The 19,278-nt window shown below is 33.9% G+C and overlaps 1 protein-coding gene and 1 pseudogene across 2 annotated transcripts; both read right to left on the bottom strand.

The window, feature by feature from the left end:
- Positions 1-435: 435 nt before the first annotated feature.
- On the bottom strand, positions 436-10,447 carry LOC130811087 (uncharacterized; annotated as a pseudogene).
- A 3,239-nt stretch (positions 10,448-13,686) lies between these two features.
- LOC130810443 (transcription factor BEE 3-like) lies at positions 13,687-16,243 on the bottom strand. Of its 2 annotated transcripts, XM_057676505.1 has the most exons (6): positions 15,711-16,243; positions 15,459-15,587; positions 14,989-15,054; positions 14,814-14,882; positions 14,668-14,745; positions 13,687-14,180 (listed from the first exon to the last, which is right to left on the bottom strand). In XM_057676505.1, the coding sequence occupies exons 1-6, from the start codon at positions 16,110-16,112 to the stop codon at positions 14,064-14,066; spliced, it is 861 nt and encodes a 286-aa protein (XP_057532488.1). In that variant the 5' UTR covers positions 16,113-16,243; the 3' UTR covers positions 13,687-14,063. The 2 variants fall into 2 exon arrangements, with proteins under 2 accessions (XP_057532488.1, XP_057532489.1); XM_057676506.1 differs by lacking the exon at positions 14,668-14,745 and having other exon boundaries at positions 15,711-16,174.
- Positions 16,244-19,278: the final 3,035 nt, after the last annotated feature.

The raw sequence follows: 19,278 nt of genomic DNA, 5'->3' as shown, positions 1-19,278 counted from the left end.
TCTCAAATTATGCTTAATTAAAAATTATAAAAAGTTGATATTAATAATCCTTGTATTGAGACAAATTAAACAAGATCCCATATGACTATGTTTTAACTTATAGATTAAGAGTAAAATACAAATTAAGAGTGATAAGTGAATAGTGCCAAAAAAAAATGGGACAATTCAGCTGAATAGGAGGTAGTATTAAAATTTGTATTGCAAGTAAACTAAACAGCTACAACTCAGACATGAATGTATAATGTACTCCTTTTTGGGGTCATCACTCATCACATGAACTATGATAAGATGTTCGGAAATAAACTCACATTTTCTTAGCAAGCAAGGATTTGTGATTGATTTTTTCCAATTTACGGCTATCGAATGGAAGTATACTTGTATGCCGAAACTTATACTTGTATCATTTTTTTTTTGACAATACAAAAAAATGATATAATTCCAACAAAATTATCTTTGTCTATGATCCTGTAGTCTTATTGTAGTTCCTGCATGCCAGGAGAACAGAAAATTGTGTCTACAACACAACAAAGGAACGAACACCAACCAATTTACAATACTGGACTATGTATGCTGCTATACAAGCACACAAAAATTGCCTTATACGTATGTATCTCAATTAGCGTCACGAAATAAATGGGAGTTTATCATAAAAACACAGAACCGATGAACTAAAATGAACTCCAATTGTCTGAACTTTTCTTGGGTGTTTCAGAGGAGACCTTAAAAGGCCCAGAAGACCCAAATGGATCTGCATCATCAAATGAAGTAAATCCTCGACTATGGCCACCAAACCCACTTCTATTGCTGCTTACGGAATCGAACCTTGTAAGGGTCTCGCGCGGTGGAGAAAATCGGCTGCTTTCATTCATGCCGAAAGAATCAAATCTTGAATAATTATCAAAGAAATTGTCCCCAGCCTCACTGTATCTTGGAGAATTTCCGGACTTTGAGAATGATGGTGTTGCTGGCACCGAGTCGGCAAAATTAAATGGGCTTCTTTTATTGTAACTGGTGTCACCTTGGGGAGAATCTGTCCTGGGACTTAAACCAAAGCCACCGGATTCAAACAGACGATCTCCATGCTGATCCTGCCAAGATGGAAAGCAAATTCAAGCATGAAAATGAAGAAATAACCATACAAGATGCAAATACAGGCTGAGGGAATTCTGGGAGTATTGGTTGTGATGGGAAGAGCGAGACGTGAGATCAAGAAATAAAAGAAGTATCAATTAGGGTGACATGATATTATAAACAATCATTTACACTGCATCCCACACACCCAATGCAAAAGTTTAGGATGGAAGCCATTGAAAGGGATAGCTTTGAGCAAAATGACTTTACTCAAGGGGTTCATTTAATTTTTAAAATTAAGAATGATTAGATATAATGGCCTTATTATATTTATAATACTATTGGTTACTCAATTCATATCCTTGCTGAATTCGACTGCCATACCTTAGAATTAAATCCCCAAACCGAATCTCCATCATCAGTACCATCAAAATTGCCCCAACCCTGTTCATCGAAGCTTCTGTGGTGGAAAAAGGAGAAATTTGAAGTTGAGACTTATATCAAACTGAGTAAGAGAAGGAAACAAACAAAAAGCATAGCATACCGATGGAAATCTGAATCTGCCTCACTCTTGGCAAAGATATCTGAAAAATCTTGTGATGGGATTTCTTGTGTGGATCGATGAGCTGGGCTTCCAAGAGGACTTCTAGTTGAATCATCTTCACTATGGGTGTATCCAGATTCACTATCAAGTGCACGCTCACCTCTGCTAGATTGCTTCTCGGACTTGGCATCCGCATTTGATGGGGAATCAGGGCTAAACACGTCATCATGAGAGTATGTTCCATTCTCAAATAAAGTGGATCTCGGAGAAGCCTTAGTATGCTCATACATACTGACCTCTTTGTCGAATACGAGTCCTAAACAAATAATCAAAAAGACAATTCAGACACATCCCAGTCTTCGCCCAGAAGGGAGGCCATCTATCTAGAAGAATTGCAATGACCACCATATATGACAAGCAGAAGTCTGGCAGTGCATACCTTCATCATCAAACTTGTCCCACTCTTCATCCCAAACAGCAGCTCCTTCTTGAATCCCAGGTTGCCAGCCTTGGCAAACTCAAACCAAATTAGTCATTCTCTTATTAATTGACAACCAAAAGAACTAAACAGTTCCCAACTACAGAATATATTGAACAACTAATTGAAAAAGTTATAGCGGAAAATATGAAAAGGATGATAATCACAGAAAAGCAAGACTAAGACTCTCAAACTACCTTTAGGAAGTTCAATTAATGCTGCTGACTTAATTTCAATTCCATGTCTTTTGCAGCGTTCAGACAAAGCCTTCAAAAGCTCCTCAAAATCTGACTGTATTCTATCTGCACGGACCTAGAGGGGGAATTGAAGAAAACAAGTAATGAAACGATCATAAATTACATTACTTAACTACCCCAATGGCATCAAAGAGTTCCACACCTAGGAAGGTAAGGAGGGGCCAAAAGCTCGCAACCTTCACCTTGTAAACACAAGCCATGAAATGAGCATAATACTCAATTTAATCATCAGAATCTGAATGTCAAAAGACTACCTGAAGGATGCCGTCCACACTTCCACCCTGTTCCATGTTAATAATGGCTTGCTGCAGCTCTGTTTTTCGCTCCTGCACATTTAACCAGAATGAAGATGCTAGGAAAGAAAACTACTCATTGAAAGTTAAACAATTCTTCCAAATTTCTCAATCATCATATACTCCAGATGGCAAGTTGCCTTGACAACAAGAAGATTCAAAATAGACACAGACAAATTAATCATTTAGAAGAGGAAAAGAAAGCACCCTGCACAAGAAAGAGACAAAGAGGAATCGGGAAATGGAAGAGATGCAACATTCCATTACCCCAATACCATTAAGGGGCTCTCACCCATAGAAAATAAACCAAGGCCGTATCGCATCGCATCGGCCGTATTGTAAAGGTTTTCAAAACAAACGAACCGATATTTTCCCCGTTGTAAAGGTGTAAAAAAACCGTGTTTTGGCCGTATTAAGGGAGATCTTATGGTTTCGACCGATATTTAGACATTATGATAACCGCATTTTTACACTATGCTCCCACCTAAGTGCAGTTTCAGGGGGTCGGATGTACACAACCTTACAAAAACAAAGTAAAATAAATAAATCAGTAAGAAATTTGTGCCCTGCCTCAGAAGAGTCCCAGTCCCAGTAAATCTAAGCACTCAAAAGCACAAGACAGGAAATGGGATAAATAAATTGATTGGGAATAATTACAGTTAAAAAAATACAATTTAGATTAAAAACACGTACATTAGCTTCAGAGTCCAATTTAAATTCAAGCCTATAGGTATTAGAAAGGAACACAGAAGGTGTGGATGGAAATTGACATACACATCCTAGTAGGCAGCAGCAACAACATAACATCCAAGTAGGCAAACTCTTATTAAAGAATCCAGAGAGAACTGATATTGCAAACATCACTATCATAGTGATAATTATTTCCATGTGCCTAAGTCACTACGTACATCATTTGAAGATTATATTACCTGATATTCACGGAATTTAGCCTCTTCAATAGTTAATTTTGAGGCTAATTCTGCAACGTGCTTGTACTTTTCCTCGTATTTCTTTCCCAACAAATCCGCCTGAAATCTCACTTATTAGTTTTAATGGAATAACAGTACAATAAAAAATAGGATGCCCCTAGCTCATACCTCACGCTTGTCTGCCGATGCCCTCTCAATGATCTCATTCAGCCGATTGTCACAGCGACTTTTGTATAGAACCTAGAAAAGGATTCAATATTAATCGTTTAGAAAAAGATACAAAAAAGTGAAGATACAAAAAATGCTTTTCCCTTCCATATCATAACCCAAGGCGACTAAGTGGCTCACACCTAGGCGGAGTTCATGGTTCTAAATTAAGATACTCAGATGTATGCAACCTCAACCTTATAATAACAAAGAGGTCGTTTATGATGGACATGATTGCAAACAAGATATACATTTTTCACACGAAAAAGAAGCTCACATGATTTAATAAGTGCATAGAAAGTGAAGGAGCAATAATTCGTGAAGTACAAAAATGATATGGAAAATCCTCAACTGGTTTGACAAAGGCATCGAAAAACAGAACTGATAGCTTTCTGACTACTCCTTAAGGAGTTAGAAGTCTACATCACATCCAATGGATATTCAAAGCCTTGCTAAAGATTATTATGAGATTGACATCCTAGATAAAAATGTTTTTTTGCTCCAGTGACCGGCTGTACCTTATACGATGAAAACCAGATAAAAGCTGTTTCTCAATTATCAAACTCACAGACCACAGTCTTGTTGATATTGATCTTTTAACCATATGGCCCTATTTGTGGCTATATTTCGTTGTTGAGCGAGAGCTCTCTGGAGTGTGCAACAGCATTGCAAAATAATTATCTGACAGATTTTTCTTGATCTGTAAGTTTCCGTTTTCCATGTAGTAAGTTGAAAGAGTCTTAATTGGGCACAATTGCTTTGTTCCTTAATTGCCCTCACCTGTTCTTCTAATATAGACAAGCACAACTAGTGGTTACCCAGGTTACTTCAACGCCACTGACAGCCTATCTAACAGACCTTACCAACTTAGTGAATCAATTAAGTGATAGAAAATAATCAACCAATAAAGCCTAAGTACATAACACCTGGGGTGGGTTCTAATTCATTCATCAACAAGAGTATACATACATGGCAATTCACATTCAGGCAGGCCCTTAGCCCATGAAAACTATTTATTGCTAAAGTCCTACCTGAGCAGATTTCACCAAAACCCACATTTCAGTGAAGATGAATGTCATGTGAGTTAAGAAAATAAACTTTTCTAAAAGTGCGCAAAATGAAGTTTCAAGAGAGAAGGTACTCACAAGTTCCTGCATTTTCGTGCGGTAGTACTCTAGCTTTTCCTTGGAATCCAGTATTACCTTCTCTACCTTTTCAATCTTTAATAAATGTAATAGAAGTTAGAGTGATCCAATGAACATTGTCGAACATATCCAAGTTAAGATGGCAAGTGGTAAGAAATGCAAGACTAGTGCAAAACGGTTATATTCTCGACTTGAATTTAAGATCAATCACGTACACTGATAAATTTATATCTTCCTAACTTTTTTCCCTAATCCTCGAATCCATGGAATGCTCTTCTTCCCTTCAACCATGGACATCATGTTCCCCTCACGATTTCAATAGCCTCAAAGTAAAATCAGTTCAGGCAGACTAATCTCAAGCCAACACAAATTTGATTGGAAAGTACTTGTGAAAGCATAATTTTCCTTGGAAATTCATATAAGACTAGATCATGAAGGCTATATCACAACATCTTAGAAGCTACATTATCTGTAGTAATTAGTATGTATTATGTACAGCTGGCAACCCTTGTACGGTTGTACCACAGTACCAGTACACAGTACAGTTTTCAAAATGAATTCAAGTATTTGGAATATTACATATAACTAGTGCAGACAGTGGCGGAGGGAAAGGGGTGTCAGGGTAGTCAAGTGACATCACTTTAATTTGGAAAAAAAATAGTAGAATATTAAAGTGTATGGGTTGAGTTGGTTGAGTAGTTATCTTTTAACCATTAGGTTTGTGGTTCAATGCCCAGACAACTACCTCTATTTTTTTCTTTCTCCCTTCCTTTATTCACACTACTTTTACCCTACAAAAACCGAATAACCCATTTCGCATTCACCTATTTTTATCCTTTCAATTTCAAGTGACATCACTTTTTTTTTCTAGATCCGCCCCTAAGTGCAGATCTCAATATTTAAAATGTATGTCCCTCTTTAAACTCCTGAATTTATCATGCAAGCATAAAAAAAAAAGAAAAAAATGAGCTACATGTCCCCACACAAAAATAAAGCCTTTCTAAAATATTCTTCATTGTCCCTCAATCAGGAAAACAAACAGCAGAAGAATGCACGGGAAGGGAAAACCGTATACACGTTCCATTAACCCAATGTCATTGAGTGGCTCTCATCTAGGTGGTTTTAAGAGGGGAGGGGAGGGAGGTGGTGCCCTCCAGCGCCGGCACCGTGAACCTTGAATTGTTATCATACATGCCTATATCAATGCTTGCCCTAGTCAGCCTATAAGAAACATATAACATATCTGCTCAATAGGCATGCAGACAATGAGTTGCATGAATGAGGACTCACATATGAAACAAAAGAGTCCAACTCATACATGTTTACAATTACTCTAAACCCATCACTTAAACAAGCTAAAATAAACCTCCTGAGATCCAACAAGGGCCACAAATCCCTACTTAAAGACTCCGAACATGCCAACGAAAAGATACTGCTAAAAAACCTCTAACCGAATTCCATCAAAAACAATGAGAGATCTTCATTCATAAGAAAACCGAATAGAAATATTTAACTTCAAAGTAAACCTAGAGCCTGGATAATAAGATCCCTCAAATGTTCACTTAGAAGAGATGCTTCCTTAGGACTAGATTGCCACATAGTATAGACTATAGAGAGGGGAGTCCTCCAAAGAAGTCATCCATGCGCACATGACAAAGCAATTTAAGGAATATTACCTTTTAAGAGCTTTAATAATGTGGTTGTCATGTTCAAGTGCCACTACCTTAGTTTCTGCATCATTTGTATCTGGAGGACTTGACTGGAGCATATTCTGATTGTTGCCACTCAGTTGATTAGCTTGGGAACTATCCAATATAGGTGCTCTAGACTTTGGCTGCTGGAACTGCTTTGTTGCATCAGGCTGCAAAGCTGGCTGCATTGCTGGCCTCAAACCAGCAGGCCCCAATGGCAGTGGACCATGGATTCCCTGTACAGGCCTGTAACCTACTTTCCAACGAACAAAAATTGAAACCTAAATTAAAGCATGCTACATGGAGAAAGAAAAATGTAAGGTAGAAAATTAGGATGTTAGCCATATCAGTACCAGATGGTGCTACCCATGCTGCATTACCATGCGATGAGTTTGGAAGACCTGTCATCCGCATGAGAGTTTCATTGAAAATTAGACTATTAGGAAGTGAAGGAGAAAGGGAACGCCCTTCCCTATACCGCTCCATCAAATATAGAGCTATGCAGAACTCCCGCAGTGTAAGCATACTGTCATTATCCTCGTCTGCCAAGTCCCACACCTGCTTTAAAACCTCTGCAAAACAAAATCAATAAGAATGAGCAAGCAGAAAAAATGGAGCAAAAGAATGTTTTGATTCTAAATTATAAATGTATTAACAGAGAGCACAACATTGATTGTATTATCATCAGTCAATCCAGGAACTTAAAAGCCTAACATGATACTCCTATGTCCGTCTTAATTGGTTACATAGTGGTTAAAAAGCTACAAAGAATGTACATTGTGGTTAAAAAGCTACAGAGAATATGTTGTGAAATGGATTTTGAGATAGAATAAAAAAATATATTGTATCAAAAGCTAAAGAGAATGTGAACCATAAGTCCTTAGCCAAAAACCAAAGGGCTAGGGACAAACAAATACAGCACAAATGCTAATGAAAACCACCCAAGGAGGCTACACGTTAAAACAATAAGACCTTCTACCTGAAGTATTCCTCATTTATAATATCTAGCGAGGACGAGAAACGATCAAAGTGAAGACCACAAAAGACCCTGATGAAAACACAAAAAATCCAAGTCGTCAAAATGATGCTTGATCCCTTAGCTTTAACATGCACCTCATAACAATTCATTGTCTACAAAACTCCTCTAAGTCAGTAGCAAAATTCGGGCGGTATATTCATGTTGTTACTAGCTATTTAATTATAAACTATTATTGGGTTTCTCCAATTTCAAATTTCCTTATTTTAAAAATATATCCAATTTAAAAGTGGCGTGTTATTCATTATATCTGAAATCCTCCATTGCAGTGACAATAAGAAAGAGAAACAACAACCCACCTCTTGGTAGTCTCCAGCTCAGAAACAGATTGCGCGCTTGCTCACCCGTGATTTTTCCATCTTTATCAGTGTCCACTTCCATAAATACTTTGGTATATTTCTGTATACCTGCAGTTGTCATCTTTGGCCATGGAGGCTGGGATTGTTCAGCTACAGATATTCCAGGTCCAGTAGAAATTTGTGGTGAAACACCAGAAGTAGTGGATTGAGTACAGATTGTGATGAATTAGAGAAAGCCTGTGCCTGCAGTGGCTGACTACCAACAGGTGGCTTCACAAAGGCACTTTGCAACGAATCAAGTGAATTTGATCTTGATGGTGGCTGAATTGCAGATGATACAGGAACAATTGCTGAAGTAGAAACAAAGGATGCTGAAGGTGAACCAGATACAGGAACAATAGCAGAGGTGGATAAAGATGATGCCGGAAAAGCACCTGGTTTTTTTACCAAAAAAGCAGCAAAAGGGTCATCTATGGAAACTGTATTGGAGAAAAACCCATCCACAGGAGTAGTTGCTTTAAAGCTTTTTGTAGCGTGGGAAGAAATCAGTGTATTTTGAGGTGTAGATGGAGCAGCCCCTTTGTTAGGAACCTGAGATCCTGGTCCATATGGAGCTCCACTAATGTTTCCACCCATCCAATTGGTTGAGGCACCAGCATTCGGAAGAGCAGCAGTCGACATTCCTAAACTTGGAACAACAGATGGAGGCATCCCAGAACTTGGAACTCCAACTCCCGTTATGCCTGAGCTTGCAAGGCCAGAGCTCAACAAACCCGAGCCTGGAAGACCAGGAGTTGTCATGCCTAAGCTCAGATGACCTGAAACTGACATGCCAGAGTTTGAAAGACCAGTAGGTACAGCACCTGAATTCTGAAGACCAAGACCACTTTGAACAGAAAGTGAAGCGGAAGTATTAGCCAGACCTTGAGAAGGTCTCATTAACTGGTTCCCTGGAGATGAAAGATATTGTGGCTGCATGTTCTGGTTGGGAGGTGAAGGGCCTCTATAACCAAGATTTTGCGACACTGTAGGCATCATACCACCCATCTGCATTGCTGGAGGACTAGACATGGAAGTTGATTGTGGTGCAGTGGAGGGTGGGAGAGTAATGTGTGGAGGAGGAATTTTAGATGAAGCTGGTCCATACAGTGCTGACTTGACAATCTCAGGTGTCAGTTCTCGCTTAGTCTGTGCCACAGTTACCAGCTTGAGAGCATTGAAAAACTCTTGACGGCCAAGGAAACCAGCACGTTTCTGATCAGCATGCATCCATATCTACAGACATCAGTTATTTCAGAAGGCTTCAATTTTTGATAATGTACACACATCCCATTTTATCTAGCATAACGGAAATTGTAACAAATACCACATCCCAAATACCCATAATTGAAAGACCACAGCAAATCACCTATGGAAATCCCTTTATCTTCCACAAACCAATCCATGAATGTGGATCATTTTCACACCAACTTAAGATTTCTCTAAGATAGAGGGGTCTAGCGCACAATGAGCGACTACTCAGACCCTCCTACTTTGAGGAACACCTCACATTTTAAGGGGCCCTTCAGAGTATAAGAAGATAAATAAGTTAACCTGTACCATGGTATTTCAATATTGTTTAAATTAACAATAAATAATGCATTCATCAGTGCGTTAGGATACATGGCCACCCAGAAATTGCACAGTAATGTGTTAATATCAAGTGCACGAAATCAGGTGAAACATTTCATCAAAAACTTAGCCATAGATTATACTTCAATTCTAAAAACGACTAAAAACAATGTCAAGCTCATTTAAAATATCAACAGAACAACCATAAATCACAACATCTACAAATTAACTACAATTAAACATTCTAAAGAAACAATACCCACTTCCCAGAAAATGCCCTAGAATAGAAATCATGCACTAATTAAAAAAACTTAAGGTTTAAAAATGTTAATATTTGAAGCATAAAAAAGGAATCAAACCTGGGCAAGAACTTGTTTGGTTAAACCAGATCCTTGGAAGAAAGCAACAGCTTCAGCACCACTAATACGACCATCTTGATCCAAATCTGCCCTTTTGAAAAATGCCTCAAACTGATCTAAACTTCCTCCTTGATTTTGACCCGCCATTACAAATGTTGGAAAATTCAACAATCTATTTGACTAATGTATTATGTATCAAAATATCAGTGAATTTAAGAATAAATTTTGATCTGGCGCATTTTATTTTGCAGCGAAGCAATCAAGAAATGAGAGAGACGATATACTAAATGATTGTTTCTGTATGATTTATTGCCTTCTCTTACAGTTTTGGTCTGATTCATCCAAATGAAGGGGTGTTTAATGTTTACCGTACAAAATTTGTAGACTTCAATTTACTTCATTGCCCAAATAATATTTCTACAACAGAAATAAGTAACTCCATTTGTGTTTAACAAAAACAAGCATATAGAAGTAATAGGAAAATTTGCCATTTCTTAATCTTAAGGTTTAGTTTTGTTTAAAAATGATTTTCAGTTTTTTAGCCAAGTATTTGATTTTTAATTTTTCATTATGGTATAGTCATAATATTCCTTGCCATCTTGATTAAGTGTAAGAAGTTTTTGAGCTATTGGATATGTATTATAAGTGCTAAGACGAGAAATTTAGTTCTTTGCCAAAAAATTAGAGACGTTATTAGAGCTTTTTTATATGACATTATTAGAAAGTTTATTATTCAAGGGTTTTTAGAGCAATTATAAATGATGTATTCAGACTCATAAAAGAAAGTTTTGATCGTAAGATTTAGATAGAAATCCTTAACGGCCCGTTTGATAGGTCGTAATAAAGGGTGGTAATGGGAATGAAAAACTAGTACTTATAATTTTAGTTGAAAAATCTCTGGACTACCTTGATGGCCATAGTTGTTCAACTCCAATCCTCTCATATTCTTCACAAAATTCATTCTAATATATTGATGTGGTATTAGGTGGTAATGGAAATTTATAAACAAAAAATATTTTTTTTTATCAAAGTTTCATTACCATGGGAATGATATGAAATTTTTTATCAAAATTTTACACTATAAATCATTTCCATTACCACCATTTAGTATGACTAACCAAATAGACAATTATCAGATTCTTAACCTCTTTTAAATACTAGAAACTATTAATCGATTAGAAAATTAACATCATCTTGTTTTGGTGTATTTTATATTTCATAGTCTATGAACAATTTGTTCAACCCACAAATAGATGTGTTCGTACTTATCCTCTCTTTTTTTATTCTTCAATTTCATTAGTTTGTCCAAGTCACACTTACTTTTAAATCATTCATGCTTTCATTGTATCTATGCAACAAACTAAACCCTAAATTATTAGTCACTCCATCCCAAGTCCTAAGAATGTTTAATTGCTCTTTTCTCACGAATAAAAATACATTCCAACTAATATTATAAATATTTTTGAATTGTTGACCTTAAAGTTAACGATAGATTACTTGTATATATTTTATACTACCTCGTATTCAATCCATAGTCTCATTTAATTTATCATACTTGTCGAGGCAACATTTTAATATTTAATATCTTTAATTATTCTTAATTAAAAATTATAAAAAATTAATATTAATAATCTTTGTATTGAGACAAATTAAACAAGATCTTACATGATTATGTTTTAACTTATAGACTAAGAATAAAATACAAATTAAGAGTGATAAGTGAATAATGAAAAAAATAAGTGGGACTAATGGATAGTATAGGAGGGAGTATTAATTTTGTTTACGTTGACTCACTCACAAAAAATAATTTATTTTAATTTGAAAAAGTTAATTTTAATAACGAGGAAACTTTCACCTATTAAAATAGGTTTTTTTCAAATACTCCATAACATAATATAAATAAGAACGGCAAGTATAACGATTGCAATCCATTAGTATACATAAATTTAAAATCTTTTTAATTAAGGTAAACATAAACAAATTATTTTTTTTTTATCAAAGTAACCCAATCCATTGTTGTCCTTAATCCTAACAACATAACATAGGAGGTTCTTTCTACAATCAATTTACTAAATAGTAAAGTGTGAAGCACTTAATGAAAAAGGATGACACATAAATTGATTGTAGACATTAGACGAACAAAGCTAATCCACAAGTAACAACAAACAACCACTTCCACTTGTAAAGGGTTAAATGATGAGTTTGAGAGCTTTACACACTTGGATCCTTGAACTTGCCCATATCCCTACACCCTACTTGACCAACTACAAATACATGACCCTCCATCCGAATATGGAATGTGACACTATCCAGATTCCAGATTAGTCTAGGCAGGAGCATGAGCAGGACCCACATTCACCTGCCCATTTCTTCGCTTTGTCTAATTTGTGCATGCATGTACTCTATCTTTCTATCAATTGAAGGCCAAAGAAATAGGAGCTAGACTTGGGTCAAATCTTCTCATAGTTTTTGATGTCATTGCCTCTCAATTTCTTTATTAGGGAATCATTTAGGATATTAGCATAAGTAGGATGAAATCCAACGCATGACTTCTTAATCATGATTTCACGGATTAAATCATTTATGTATAAATTCCATCAAACTATGTCAATAATCACCAATAGAATTAAATTGAAATCTACAATAAATTTAAAGTGCTTGGACTTGTAAGTTCTTACCTCAAATCACAGTTTCATCTCTTAGCTAGAGAGAAAAATCTAAATGCTCTTATACTTGTCGATTCTAAGTCCAGATAAAGAAGGAGAGTTGTGATAGGTTATTAATAACCACCGTACCTTAAAAGATATCACAACTTATGTTATGATTCAAAATATATAATAGATCACATAGTTTAGACTGCTGATATTATAATTATTTTATAGAGGGAAATTTAAAAAATTCTACAAATAAACTAGTGAAAATGGGAAAAGCCACATTTGCATCATATGCATAACCAATCTTGTGCAATATATGGTCCACTAAAGCTGTCTTCCTCCACACACACACAGTCTCTTCATAACCCATAAAAATGCAATGCATCTAAACTTGGTGGTGTCCATTAAAACAAGCAAACATTTTAAGCAAATAGTTGCATTTTGGACAGTTTGTTGCGCCAATCATTAAGTGCATGAATAGAAAACGTCTATTAGATATTAAACCTCCATGTATTTGTGGGTTCTACTAGCTTTGTTCATTAGATAATCCCTCAAAATAGCAATATCCCTTTTGCCGTTGAATGCATCATCTCTCAATTTGGGTCCTTTTCTAACGACCAATTTTTGTCTACCTTTGCTTGTTCGTATACCATCTTCATTCTTGCCTTGTTCATTCATGTCTTTTGCTTGTTTTATCTCTGAGTGTTACATATTAACTGCCTTTTAATAATTCACATTTCATTTACATTTATATTAAAGCAATTATGCGGATAAGTTTATTAATTGATAGGTATGATATGTATGATGATAGATCTTGTACAAAATATTTATGTATGACCGTCGATTAGCAAAAACAAAGCGAATTATTACTAAGGACCCTAAATTTTTTAAGGCCTAAAAATTGATTCGACTAGTACAGTAATCACCTCTGATATATATTAATTTGAGTAGACTGACATAACTTTTAAAATCTAATAATGAATCCTTATGTCATATATTAATATTTGGCGAATTTGATTCAATTAATTTGTTTGCTTATGGTGAACATCTATGAATTGAAGCACAATAATCATATCAAATCAAATCAAAGTCTTGTAATTATTGTATGATAGATTGGCAGCAACTCAATAATAATAATAATAATAACAATAATAATAATAATAATGATCCACTAAGATCCAATAACTAATACACAAAATTACAAAAAATACCAATTATACAAAAACAATAAACTTCTTCTATCCTTTTTGCAATTAGCCAATGAAATTGTGCCAAACCCAACGAATTTTAGATAGGGTTTTATCAATGATTTACGCTAAATAGTAGTAGTATTTGAGAATTATCATGTATTCTATCCTTTTCCTAAAAGTTTAATGAATAATTAATAATGTTTTTCTTTTTGGGAGTTTACAAAAATTGACAATAAGATGGAGATAATGAAATGTAATCAAATGCAAAGGAATAGAAAGCAAGAAGCCAAAGGTCCAAGTCAAAAGGACCATCCTGATTGATAGAGATTGTAAATTGTTGCTTCATCATATCCTCCTTTGTTATTATTATTAATCATCCCCTGTGCTTCATCACTGTTGCTTGATGCCTTTATCTTCTGCATTATTATTATTTGACAACATTTACAGACATTAATTAGATTCTTTTTTTTCTTTTCGTTTACTTTTACACAGTTTTCAAAGTAAATTTTAAACCCCAATATCTCTAAATACACATAATAAAAAATTATTAAAAATACATAATAAAAAAGTATACATTCTAACGAGATCTCACATGGATATATATTTTATCTTTTAAATATGTGTCAAAAATATTAATCAAATTTATCTCTCTTTAAGATGGAATATTACAAATAGGAAGAACATTAGAGAACGGAAGGAGTACTTCTCCATTTAACTAGTAAACCACATTACGGATATAACTTAGAATATGAATTTTCGGGACATGTTTGAGTTAAAATATATTCGTTGTATTTGTCACAATGTATTAATTTTAACATGTATATTTTTATTTACTTTTTTGTATTTTATTAAAATTATTTATAAATTTTGAGGATCAAATATATGATTAGAAATGTATCGTACCTGCTTTTTTTCAACATGCTCATTTTCAGAATTAAAATCATAATATTGACTTGCAGCGGTGAGCTTCATTGATAGAAACTGGAGATGAAAAATAAAATTAATACTAATAATTTAACATTTTAAAAAAAGAAAGAATTTTTTGTTACCTCAACTTGGTTTTGCAATGACTGAACATAATTAATTATTTCATCTAACATTACAGCCATTCCCATTGTCTGCAAATTATAGCGGTATCATTGTCAATATGTCTGTTATTAGATACCATCTAATTTAGTTTCAAAATTGGAAAAAAAAAAAAAAAAAAAGTAAAAAATTTGATACCTTATAGCAACCTGGAACTATGTCCTGTAAGCATCTGAGTCTTTCATTAATCTTCCCTCTTCTTACCTGAACACAATTGACAATTATATTTGACAAAAACGTTTTTAATCAATAGTTTGGTTTAGTACTCGTATTAAGTATGTAACATGTATTATTTGATATTATGAGTTTTAGCATTGGAGTGAGGATAAGTTTGCAACCCTATGGATTGATAGAACATGTTGATCAAGGTTTTATATAGCATGAATGAAGATATAGTATCCAAATAATTTTATAGTTTTGATAGAAACAATTATTTAGCATATTTATTGAGTTGAACGACGGTTTTAGCTGGAGTTATTGTTAATGTCAGCATGTAATCAGGGATATATTATAGCTAGTTCAAAAGCGTATGAATTTTAATGACTATAATTCATGGATGTACCATTCCAACAATATTTGATAGAAAGTGAAAAAAGAAGTACACATACTCTTTCAGCTATACTATGACTATCAGTAGCTTGACCACGCTGAGCTCTAACATGAACAACTTCCTTTGTATTTCCATCTGTTTTCGACTCCCCAATACTTTTCTTGCTTCTTTTTCCTCTGTTTGTACTCTGTTTCAAAATCACACACCTTAATTAGCAGAAATTAACTAAACCCTCTATTATTAGATAAAAATACAAAAATAGTTTTTAAAGTAATGGAATTTTGTTGTATTTACAGTGGGATTTACATACATTTTTCTTTGGAGTTGGAGGGCTAAGATGATTTGGATGAAGAGGAGCTGAATGCAAAGAAGTGCTACTTTCTTCACCCAAATCTTGAGCTTTTCTTTTGTTAGTAATTTCATTTCCATTTTCACTTCTTGATGATAAAATTGATGCTGATTCTGATAAACCAGGATGATCCTTAATTGATTGATTTTCACTTAGTGTTTGATCATTAATAGTGTACAAACCCATACCCATTATCAAACTATGAAGATCTAAGTTTGAGTTTTGTAACAAAGATGGATGTAAAGGTGGCATAGTTAGAGGATTTGTTAGTTGGGCTTCCCAATTTAGATCATTATTATCAACATATGAATTATAATTACAATTGGGTGTGAAAATATTTGGATTTCTGGTGTAGTTTCCCATTAATTTTTTTTTTAATTATGATTTTATTTTTGGGGTTTTGAGAGAATGGCAAGAGTTTTGGATTATGGGGAATTTCAGTGAGGAGTAAGCTTATTTATAAAATATAAATAAAAAATAAAAGGCGGGGTGGGGTGTGGTGTGGTGTGGTGTATCTCATCAGTTGTACAGTGTACTCCTAATAATCCCTCATGTGAGTCATGTCCCTGTAAATTTTATTTATTGGTACTATTTTGTATGAAAATAATCGTAATACAAATTTTTTTTAAATTACTATGAATAATATTAATTTAAAGGACATTAGCTTAGAATAATACTAATTTTTATTTATAGTATGCTATTTGACAAAAAATTAAAGGTAATTAATAGTTAAATAAAAGTTGGTATTATTCTTAGAAAATACTCCTTAAAATTGATAATATTCATGGTTAATCAAAAACTAGTATTATTATAGAAAAATCAATAAAATTTTATATTATTTACGATAATTTTTTATTTTTTATTTTTTATTTTTAAACACCTAATTTTAGCACTTAGCTTATTCACTAGTTTGTTTCAGTGTCAAATTAGTCGACAACTTGGGAAATTTTGAAATGATTAAAACAAATTATCAACAAAATGAACCAAATAAGATAAGTTTCAACTTATTTTCAAAAGTAGCGTAAAATTCCCAAACCCTATGGTTTGGGGCTGTTCGCAGTTAGGTCAAAAAAAACACAATAGCTGTTCGCAGTTACTAACTGCGAACAACTTTGACTTTTTTTTGTCCTGTTTGCAGTTAGTAACTGCGAACAGCTAACTCCACAAATACGCACAACACCTTCCACCGTGAATAGGTCACACAGCGAACAGGTCAAAAAAAAGTCAAAGTTGTTCGCAGTTAGTAACTACGAACAACTATTGTATTTTTTTGACCTGTTTGCAGTTACTAACTGAGAACAGCCCCAAACCACAGATTTGAAAATTTCACGCTTACTCTTGAAAATAAGTTAAAACTTATCTGATTTGATTCATTTTATTAATTATTTGTCTTAATCATTTTAAATTTTCACAACTTGGATCAACGGGTTAGGTCTACATTTTGTTAAGCCTATTTAATATGTAGAGTTGCAAAAATAGGAAGCTAGCAAGTTGATGAGAACTGAACACGTGGCAATATGAGATTCTATAATTATGTTCCCGGGAGAAACCCTACATGTTCATTGTAGAAGGAAATTAAAAGGTATATGTAGTAGTAGTGATGTCCTTCTTGTATTTCCCCTCTTTAGTCGTTAATAAAGTGCAATAGGCAATAGTGTTCAATGTTCATCCACCATCAGACTTTCTGGTTAAGATGATCCATACTTGAAGACACACTATACTATATGGTAAATATTTTTTATCACTTCCAAGCTAAAATTAAAAAAAATTGACCAATTTTTCAATTGCTTTCTAGCTTTTTTATTTACGTTTCCTCTAATAACCAACTATTAATATTTAATTTAGTCAAATCTTTTTAATAAGCAGTTCATTTATTTAATAATATACTGTCAACTTATTTAGCTGAACTAAAAAATATTGACAAATATTAAACAAAACAAACGCTAACTTTTCAATTGTTAGTAACAACAAATAAAAAAAAAGCAAAATCATAATTTTTTAAAAAAACATATTGTTCACTGTTCATAACAGGGAACTAAGTGACAATCATTGTAACAATGAACAAAATCGTAGTAAATTTTTTCAACTTTTAACATGGTCTTCTCTTATTCACTATTAATAACAACAAATAAGTCTTGATATTAAACTCGAATACAAAGACACTTGTTTTGAAAATTATTTCAAAATCAAATTTAATTTTTAAAATTTTTTATAATCAAATCCTTTTTATTTCAAAAGCTGAGTCTTTTCTCTAAATATTGTAATTTAAGAAAGTCGTGTACTATATCACAACACAAGAGATGTGGAAGGATCTTAAAGATCACTATGGCCAAACATGCGCTGCACAAATTTATTCCTTACACACTGAATTGTTTGATGTTGTTCAAGAATCTGATATGTCTGTTTCTAAGTATTTCAGTAAAATCAAATTGATTTGGGATCAACTTGATGCTCTAGATCCGGTTCCCATATGTTCTTTGGCATACCGTTTACTGTTGCAAGAGGAGATACACAAAAGTATCAGCAAGCTACCCGTTTTCACTTCTGAGCCCATGGTGTCGAATGTTCACGAACGCAGTTATGGCAATACCTGAACTGGTGGTGGACAAAAGGCTGGTTCTAACAACAAACACAAACAGGCTAATGTCACCTATTATTGTGATTATTGTCACATGAAGGGCCATACCACGGATCGTTGTTTCAAGCTTCATGGGTATCCAAACAAGAATAGGCCATCTAATAAACGTTTTGCCGCACTTGCTGGTTCTGATCTAGTTGCAAAGAACGAGTTTGAAAACACAGGTCTCAGTTTGGAACAATTTAACCATCTTTGTGCACTTCTTGGTAAGAATGCGACCTCTCAAGAAAATACCCCTATGGAGGTTCTTGATACTTCAAGTGCCGCCAACATAGCAGGTGCTTTTTGTTTATCCTTTTTCTTCAACAAAGATACATGAATCATTGTTAGTGGCGCTTCCGATCACATGTGTAACTCTCTTCTTCATCTTCATAATATTCGCAATATCAAAGGCCATACTCATGAGATCACCATTCCCAGTGGAAGTAAGGTGAAGGTTAGTCAACTTGGTGATGTACATATCACACCACAGTTGATGCTCAAAAATATTCTATTTGTACCTTAGTTTAGATTTAACTTGATTTCTGTTTCCAAATTGTATAGAGAAAATAATGGATAACACCCCGTCATTTTTATGATGTCATTAATTTTTATTATTATAATCACTTTTGGATATTATATAAATATATTAAATTATTTTGAGTTAGTATTAATAAATTTCATTTACATAGGAATTTAAACATTAACATATTTATATTAAAAATAAATTTGTGATTACTAAAATAAAGATGTTCGAATTGAAATTATTTTATTTATTAGAACTTGTGAGCACACATAAGTGAGCTTTCATAGTTGGACATTTCAAGAAGGTAAATTTAGAAAATAAATAAATAAATAAATAAGGAATAATAATAATAATAATAATAATAATAATAATAATAATATTAGTGA

This window comes from Amaranthus tricolor, chromosome 4 (assembly GCF_026212465.1).
Source record: "Amaranthus tricolor cultivar Red isolate AtriRed21 chromosome 4, ASM2621246v1, whole genome shotgun sequence".
NCBI lineage: Eukaryota > Viridiplantae > Streptophyta > Magnoliopsida > Caryophyllales > Amaranthaceae > Amaranthus > Amaranthus tricolor.
The sequence above is the reverse complement of the archived record's forward strand: the minus strand, read 5'-3'. Positions and strand labels throughout refer to the sequence as shown.

What these genes read in the sequence shown, in the direction of transcription:
- LOC130810443 (XM_057676505.1), bottom strand. Translation starts at nt 16,112, where the DNA reads ATGGGAAACTACACCAGAAATCCAAATATTTTCACACCCAATTGTAAT. An exon ending in TAGTTCCAGGTTGCTATAAG is followed by an intron (nt 14,883 to 14,988) that starts GTATCAAATTTT and finishes TATAATTTGCAG; the next exon opens with ACAATGGGAATGGCTGTAAT. An exon ending in CATTGCAAAACCAAGTTGAG is followed by an intron (nt 14,746 to 14,813) that starts GTAACAAAAAAT and finishes TTTCATCTCCAG; the next exon opens with TTTCTATCAATGAAGCTCAC.